Source organism: Zalophus californianus, chromosome 11 (assembly GCF_009762305.2).
Source record: "Zalophus californianus isolate mZalCal1 chromosome 11, mZalCal1.pri.v2, whole genome shotgun sequence".
NCBI lineage: Eukaryota > Metazoa > Chordata > Mammalia > Carnivora > Otariidae > Zalophus > Zalophus californianus.
The window spans coordinates 101,871,281-101,880,050 of record NC_045605.1 but is presented as its reverse complement, the minus strand read 5'-3'; the positions used below and the strand labels follow the sequence as shown (position 1 = coordinate 101,880,050).

Genomic DNA, 8,770 nt, shown 5'->3' with positions numbered 1-8,770 from the left:
CACAGAGAGAAAGTTTGTAAACAGTATGGGGTGCCTATGGTTAAGGGCCAAAATACTAGAAGGCTGAGTTTTTTCTGCAATCACAAACCAGTAATGGAGCCATCATGATCAATGCTGCTGCACTGGCCCAAGTTGACCTCTTTCTGTCTAGGAAGATAACCCTTCAGAGAACAATGGACAATTGTTATATTATTATTATATGGGACAATATGATCCCAATGTATATTATAGGACTTGAACTCAAGATCATGACTTCATATTTGACAGCCAGTATATTATTGCTAGGCAATGCATATGCTTAGAAGCTCAGGGGTTATCAGTTCAGCTGGTTCTTGCAAAACAAAAGTGAAGTCAAAGTCCTGAGCTCAGTTGCCACATGGGGCAAATTAACTTGGCTCTTACTCAAAGTGAGAGGCTTTATAGTTAACCTGAGCCAACTCTCTTGAAAATGTGAGCTGGCAAACACAAGCAAGAATAGAGAGTGACCTGCCCAGTATAAACTCATCTTCAAGATTATTAAAGCTAGAGGTGCTAACACAGTATCATCACCTTCATCCTAAAGCCCAAAGCACTTTCTTTCCTAACATACTTTTTCTTTTGTCCTAGAAAACCTGATGAGCCACTTTTATGGGGGATGAAAACCGAACCATAGACATCCAGTTCCACTTTCACCCATTTTCACCCATCCTGGAGATACAAATACTTATTTTTGTGGCTTTCCTGCTAATGTATATTGGCAGTCTCATTGGTAATGCCACAATCTTTCTCACTGTCTGGGCAGAGCATTCACTCCACACTCCCATGTACTTCTTCCTGGCCAACCTGGCAGTTCTGGAGATCTTTTACTCTTCCACTGTGGCCCCTCTCGCTTTGGTCAACCTCCTGACCATGGGGAGAATACCCATCTCCGTCACTGGCTGTGGCACACAGATGTTCTTCTTTGTCTTTCTGGGCAGTGCTGACTGTATCCTCTTGGGGATCATGGCTTATGATCGGTTTGTAGCTATTTGGGATCCCCTGCGTTACACCCTCATCATGAGATGGCAGCTGTGTGCCCAGCTGGCTATGGGAGCCCTGGTCCTTGGTTTCATTCTAGCCTTACAACTAACGGCTCTGATTTTCCACCTGCCATTTTGCGGCCAAAACAGAATCACTCACTTCTACTGTGACGTACTCCCGATCTTGCGGTTGGCCTGTGGAGATACCCGAATGCAAGAAGCCATGATCTTCATTGTCAGTGTCATCATCCTTACTCTTCCCTTTTCCCTGATCTCCATCTCATACGTCTTCATTGTGGGTGCCATTTTGAAGATCCGCTCTGCAGAGGGGCGGCACAAGGCCTTCTCCACCTGCTCTTCTCATCTGACCGTGGTTCTCCTCCAGTATGGCTGCTGTAGCCTTATCTATTTACGCCCCAGCTCTAGCTACAACCCAGAAATGGGCCGTGTGGTGTCTGTTGTCTACACCTTTGTCACCCCCGTCTTGAACCCCTTGATCTACAGTATGAGGAACAAGGAACTGAAAGATGCACTAAATAAGGTAATGAAAAGACATTTGCTGCGCTAGGAAATGTGGGGGTTTCTGGGCTCATGTAAATGGCACAAAAGAATTCTTCAGAAAATGATCAACTCAGGGGAACTGATTTACTAGTTCCTCAGGCCCCAGTTCCTATTTCTAGCTCCCAAATATAGAGCAAGCTCCTGAAAGTTCGGTATTAACATTTAAAATAAGAGAGAGTAAATTCTTAATGGGCACGTATTTTGTTTTGTTCACTGATCCATCCCCAGTGCCTAAAATGGCTAAAGCAGATAGTCAGTACATATTCATTGAATTGATGAATTCCTTCAAGTGATGTCAAAGGACATTCTTATTTGTTATCTCCCCACAAGGTTATATACTGAGATATGCTGTTAGCATTCCATAAATACTCACAGAAAACTACAAGAGGTTCCCTCTAAGAGCACTAATAATTCTTTAAATTTCCACTCATAAAGCACTATTTTTCTTTCTATTGACCAAGTCTTGGGAAATGTTTATTGTGACACCCATTAGTGTTGAAAAGTTATAAAAATAATATCTGGAATGTAACAAATATCTGGAACGCATTGTCATTTCAAAAGTGTAATTGGTGATGCTTCAAAATTATAAACAGTATCTTCACCCCATTCAGAATGGGAAATTTCAAGAAGGGGTAAAGGGACTAATGGTTATTTGGCAGAACTGGTACAAGAACTTCTTTTCTCTGTTCCTGCCAATCTGTCTTGTTATGATTCTACTTTTAAAATAATATTTTTCCTGGGCATCTGGGTGGCTCAGTTGGTTAAGCGTCTGCCTTCAGCTCTGGTCATGATCTTGGAGCCCCAGGATTGAGTCCCACATCAGGCTGCCTGCTCAGCGGGGAGTCTGCTTCTCCCTCTAACCCTCTCCCGTGTTCTCTTTCTCTCTCTGAAATAAATAAAATCTTTAAAAAACATAAAGTAGCATTTTTCCATTTTTAAATACAATACACATTGATTTTAGAAAAATTGGGAAACATATAAAAGTAGACAGAAAAAAGTTAATCATTTCTAACCCAATTAAAATAAACCTCAGATAATATTTGGGTACTTTATACATCATGAGTATTATATTTTGAGCTTTGGTACCCTGCTTCATTCTCTAACTTGTAATATAAACATTTGCCTTGCTGAAGTAGCCTTCTAAAACATGGTTGTCATAACATTTCCATTTATCCTTATTGGTGTTTAAATGGTTACCAGTCTTTCATTATTACAAGTATCACTGTGATAAACATCTTTAAATATGATTCATTGTGTGTTAACTCTAATTACTTCCCTAGGGTTAAAATACTTTAAACCCCTATTTACACACACATTGCCAAATTGCATTCCTGAAGACTACAAATTTATACTCCCAAAAGCTATTTACAAAAGTATTTGCCTTATAATTTCATGGTCAACACTGGGCTGGCTTCCTTCCTTTCCTCCTTCCTTCCATTCTTCCCTCCTTCACTCTCTCCCTTCTTTCTTCTTTCTTCCTTCCTTTTCTTTTTCTTCCTTTAGTTTTTCCTTATTTGTCAATTTGGTGGTTTTACAATGGCAACTGTTAATTTTGTTTACATTTAAATAAATTGACCTTTTTATATATTTTACAGTTATTTAAAAATTTTTGTGGGTTGGGGCGCCTGGGTGGCTCAGTCAGTTAAGCATCTGCCTTTCGGCTCTGGTCGTGATCCCAGGGTCCTGGGATTGAGCCCCGCATCAGGCTCCCTGCTCAGCGGGGAGCCCTTCTCCCTCTCCCTCTGATCCTTCTACCTGCTTGTGCTGTCTCAAATAAATAAATAAAATCTTTAAAAAATTTTTTTTTTGCTGTTGATGGACATCTTGGCTCTTTCCATAGTTTGGCTACTGTGGACATTGCTGCTATAAACATTGGGGTAGACATACCCCTTCGGATCACTACATTTGTATCGTTGCATACCCAGTAGTGCAATTGCTGGGTGATAGGGTAGGTTAATACATTATATGTTTTTAAAAAAAAAAGATAGTAGGAAGGGAAAAATGAAGGGGGGGAATCGGAGGGGGAGATGAACCATGAGACTATGGACTCTGAGAAACAAACTGAGGGTTCTAGAGGGGAGGGGGTGGGGGGAGGGGTTAGCCTGGTGATGGGTATTAAAGAGGGCATGTATTGAATGGAGCCCTGGGTGTTATATGCAAACAATGAATTATGGAACACTACATCAAAATCTAATGATGTAATGTATGGTGATTAACATAATAAAACAAAATTTAAAAAAATTTTTGTAGGTTTTTCTTAGATGCTTAAAGAATTTTAAGATCTATTTTTAAGTCTTTATACTTTATTCTTTATGTGTTGAAAATATTTTGAAAGTTTATTTTATACATATATTACATGTTATATATACTATTTATATATATACTATGTATGTATGTTATTATAAAATTCAGTATTCAAAATTTTGCTTTGTGATTTTTCCATTTTTATAGTAAATAAATTCTGAAAATTTATTCTGAAATCATACAAATATTCAGAGGGGAGTCTGCTTCTATTTATATATAAATAATATCTATATAGAAATATTTATATATTCTTTTTATATATATACAAGATATAAATATAAATATTTATATATTTTATATATATTTATATATTTATATAAATTTATATTTATATTAAATTTATATTTATATAAATATTTATATATTTTTATATATATACAATATATATACTTATATATTATTATATATTCTATTTATATATAAATATATATAAATAAATAATAAATAGGAAATAATTAAAGCTATAAGGCTTTAACTTTTACCTCAAAATAAATAACCAATTGCTTCAGTATAATTTCAAATCATGTTTCCTTTATCCATTGAATTATCATCTTTATCACGTAGTAAATACACATTTCTGTCAAGTTCTATTTCTTGGGTGCTTACCCTGGTCCATAAATCAGTCCATGTATTCCTGCACCAACACCACCTTATTTGTACCACTGATATTTTATGATCATCATAATATTAGAATCTATCTTTCCAGAAATTTGCCACAGTTAAAAGGTCTGGAGTTTGCCTTCAGACAGGTTGTGGTGGTTTCAAAAAATCCTTTGCTATTTCTTCCTTTACAGGGTCGAGCCTAATCCCCCTCCCTTTTGAGTGTGGGCTATACTTAGTTAACTTATTTCTAGCAAATGGAACGGGGCAGAAGTGATCCCTATGACTTCTCAGACCAGGTCTTAAAAGCTACTGTGGCTGCAGCCTCTCCCTGATTACTCTGGGAGAAGCTGCCATGTTCTGAGAACAGCCAAGAACTTCCAAGGAGAGGTCCATGCCTCTTGCCAACAGCCATATAAGTGCATGGACCCACCTTCAGATGACGGGAGCCCTCGCTGACATTTTGACTGTGCTTCCTGAAACACTACGAGCCAGAACCACCCTGCTAAGCTGCTCCTCCTAGAATCCTGACCCTCCAAAGCCTTGTAAGGTAAGTAGTGATTTTACTTTTCAGCTGCTATGTTTTGGAGTAATTTTTCGTGCAGCAATAGATAACATAGTTCATTATTGGAATGAACAAAGCAGTGACTGACAAGCTGTATTTTACGGGGATTTTGCATGCACATGGCCTACGTTCCACCATGGAAATCAGGGAATGTCCTTACCAAAGATTTTATAAGCTACAAAACTGCAAAAATTTCCCAGGTGTCCTTTAATTCTGTCCCATCCTCACACACCATCATATAAACCCAGGTAGTGGTGGTAGTGATGGTGACTTTTTAAGGGAAGAAAAATACTTACCTTGATTTGACTTCTGTTTCAAGAGGTCTCTTGGCCTCTCTTATCTAAAAAGCCTTGTCTCCTACTCCTTAGCCCCAATTTTCCAAAATGACCACAATGAAATATCCCTTCCCACATGCTCTCCACCCACTGTGATGCTGACACTCTTTCCATCCAGAGGTGGGGTCCATCTTTTTTGCCCTTGAATCTAGGTGGGCTTATCACTACAGCAGAAGTGATGCTATGTCACTTTCAAGACTAGGTCCTGACGGGGGATATGCTTCCAACTGGCCCTTATGGGACACTTATTCTTGGAACCCAGCCACCATGCTGTGAAAAAAGTAAGAAACCACATAGAAAGTCCACATGTAAGTGCTGAAAATCCCACCGAGGTCTCAGCTGATAGCACCAACTGCCAGGTAGTCAGTAAAACTTCAGATGGTTCTAGCAACCAACCACGGAGTCAGTCCCAGCTTCAAGCAGTACCACGTGATGCCACCTGGAGCAGAGATGAGCTGTTCCGATTGTGTCCTGGCTAAACTGCAGATTCATTAGCGAAATAAATCATTATTGTTTAAACCACTAAATTCAGACGGTCTGTTATGCATATCGAGTAACTACAACATCTCAAGTTAACCATCAAAGTCCAAAATGTCATGTGTTTTATAGTATAAGTAACCTGTCTCACTAATAGGAAAAAAAAAACCAGAATGTAAGCATCTCTTCAATCAAAATTGTCCTAAGTGTTAGCTAATAAGTGAGGGAAGCAAGTGTGCCTGAATCATTGTATTTTACATCAGGTTTCTGTGTAATTAATAGAATGCCTCAAGAATGTAGCTTTTGGAGAATGGTGTTCATGGAATTTGACTAATTTTCACACGTTATTGAGCGAGCCTCTTTCTTTTGCAAGGTTTACCCAAAGGAAGAGATACAGCCAAGTTCCCTCCAGTATATCAGTCTCAGGGAACAGCCTGAATCTCTTTCCCCAACTTGTCTCAGGAAAAGGCCAGAAACTAGAAGCTTACCTACCTGCTCTCTTAGACATGGGGAAATACAGAAGTCCAGCTAATGCCAAAAACTGACTACCAGTGAGCCCGAGGCACAGGGAACACCAAGGTGTTGAACGGGGAGTTAGGCTTTTTAAGCTCTCACAGGATTTCCTCCCTTACTCCCTACCCTTCTTCTTAGTCCTCTTCTACCCTGCCCCCATTTCCTTAGCACCAACTGTTGCCAATAAAATGGGCAATGATTATTCTGAATGGGATGCTGCCACGCGACCCTGTTCCGGTGATTCTACGGGAACTGTAAGAAACCAAGGCAAAGAGATACTTAAAGGTACCTGAAGACCTGGGCCTTCAAGGTAGAGCATGTGAAGTCCTCTCCTATGAACCAGGAGGTAGAATCCATTTTTTATTTTGCCAATTCTTCTCTACATACTGGTTTATGATTGAAAGAACTCAAAAATGTTCAAACAATTACTATTAAGTGCTGAAGTAAATGATGTGATAAGAATAAAATGCTGAATGCAAAATACATAGTTTCTGCCTTCCATCACTTATTCTGAGAAGGGCCCAGGAAGGAGGGAATCATCATCCTTTCCTGGGCTGTGTAGATAAATGACAAGAGGAATAGTTCCCTGTGCCCCCATCCCTGCCCTGCAATGCTCAAAAAAGCCAAAGGAAATAATGGAAGCAACTATAAGCTCCCCCCCCACCTCTTACCACAGTTCAGTAACAGAAAAAAGTACGAAGAAGCTGGCTTTCTGCTTTTATTTTCCAATGCCATGATTTACCCCAGAAAACTACCATATTTCCCCATCTCTACATGGCAGCCAATCAATACAACTACTAATACAAGTCAGATGTCCCCCCCGATGCATTAGTGTCAAGGCCTGGTCAGCACTAAGTTGCCCCCCTGAGATCCATAGCAGGAGGGTGGGCCAGCTCCTTCTCACTCATTCTTGATTCTCCTTTTAATGATCCTTCATGATTTCACCTAGTGAAACCTTCTATTTTTCACCTTCAATTAGTACACGAAATACTTAATTTTTAAAACATTTTCTCATTATACTACCAAAAATCATTTTATTTTTTTAAAGATTTTATTTGAGAGAGAGAGTGCAGGAGCATGGGGGGCGGGGGGGCAGGAGAGAGAGAATCTCAAGCAGACTCCCCACTGAGCGCAGAGCCGGAAGCAGAGCTTGATTTCAAAATCCTGAGATCATGGGGCGCCTGGGTGGCTCAGTTGTTAAGCATCTGCCTTCGGCTCAGGTCATGATCCCAGGGTCCTGGGATCGAGCCCCGCATCGGGCTCCCTGCTCAGCGGGAAGCCTGCTTCTCCCTCTCCCACTCCCCCTGCCTGTGTTCCCTCTCTCGCTGTGTCTGTCTGTCAAATAAATAAATAAAAATCTTTAAAAAAAGAAAGAAAGAAAAAGATCCTGAGATCATGACATGAGCCAAAATCAAGTCAGACGCTTAACCAACTGATGGACTCAGGTGCCCCACCAAAAATCATTTTATTTTATTTTTTTTAAGATTTTATTTATTCATTCATGAGAGACAGAGAGATAGAGGCAGAGGGAGAAGCAGGCTCCCAAGGAGCAGGGGATCCCAGGACCCTGGGATCATGACCTGAGCCGAAGGCAGACGCTTAACCATCTGAGCCACCCAGGCGCCCCCAAAATCATTTTAAATACCCCCAATAGTTCACACATACCACATGTGGTAAACTGTAAAATGCCCCCTCCGCCTAAAATGTCCATAGCCTAATCCCCAGAACCCATGAAAAAGTTACTTTATGCGGTAAAGGAGATTTTGCAGATGTGATTGAGGATTTTGAGATGGGGAAATTATCCTGGATTATCCAGATGCCCCCACTGTTATCACAGTCTTTATAAGAGGGAAGCAGGAGGGTGGGAGAGAAAAATGTCATAACAGAAGGAGAGGATGAGAGAAAGAGTTTGAAAGATGCTCGGCTGCTGGCTTTGAAAATGGGAGGATGGGGCTACAAGCCAAGGAATGCAAGCAACCTCTAGAAGCTAAGAACAGGTAAGGAAACACATGCTCTCTTAGAACCTCCAGGACGAACACAGTACTGCAACTTTGTTGGCTTCATGAAAAATGACCTACTGGGCAGCCCATCACTCTTTCTCCTTCTCTATAACACTTTGCATTCATGTTTTATGCCTTAAAGCAATGATTCTCAAAGTAGAACCAGTGGCATCAGCAGCACCTAGAATTTGTTATAAATGCAATTAATTCTCAGGTCCTACTTCAGACCTACTGAATCAGAAACTCTGGGGATGAGGCCCAGCAGTGTTTTAATTAGCACTCTTGATGAGGCAGAGAACCACTGATTTAGAGCTGCACATTACTTAATGAAAATTAATGCCATCTAAAATAGTCTCACAAGAAAATGGATTGTTTTACCTCAATTTTTTTAAAAGAATGTATAGAGCCTATAAATAC

At 40.0% G+C, this 8,770-nt stretch overlaps 1 protein-coding gene across 3 annotated transcripts; it reads left to right on the top strand.

Annotated features, from left to right (window-relative positions):
• The first annotated feature begins 609 nt into the window (after window positions 1-609).
• On the top strand, window positions 610-7,314 carry LOC113914281 (olfactory receptor 10V1-like). Of its 3 annotated transcripts, none has more exons than XR_003517432.2 (3): window positions 610-1,539; window positions 4,758-5,013; window positions 6,522-7,314. XR_003517432.2 is itself a non-coding variant. In XM_027579358.2 (2 exons), the coding sequence occupies exons 1-2, from the start codon at window positions 628-630 to the stop codon at window positions 4,667-4,669; spliced, it is 924 nt and encodes a 307-aa protein (XP_027435159.2). In that variant the 5' UTR covers window positions 610-627; the 3' UTR covers window positions 4,670-6,274. The 3 variants fall into 3 exon arrangements, 1 of the variants encoding a protein (XP_027435159.2); XR_003517431.2 differs by having other exon boundaries at window positions 4,658-5,013; XM_027579358.2 differs by lacking the exon at window positions 6,522-7,314 and having other exon boundaries at window positions 4,658-6,274.
• Window positions 7,315-8,770: the final 1,456 nt, after the last annotated feature.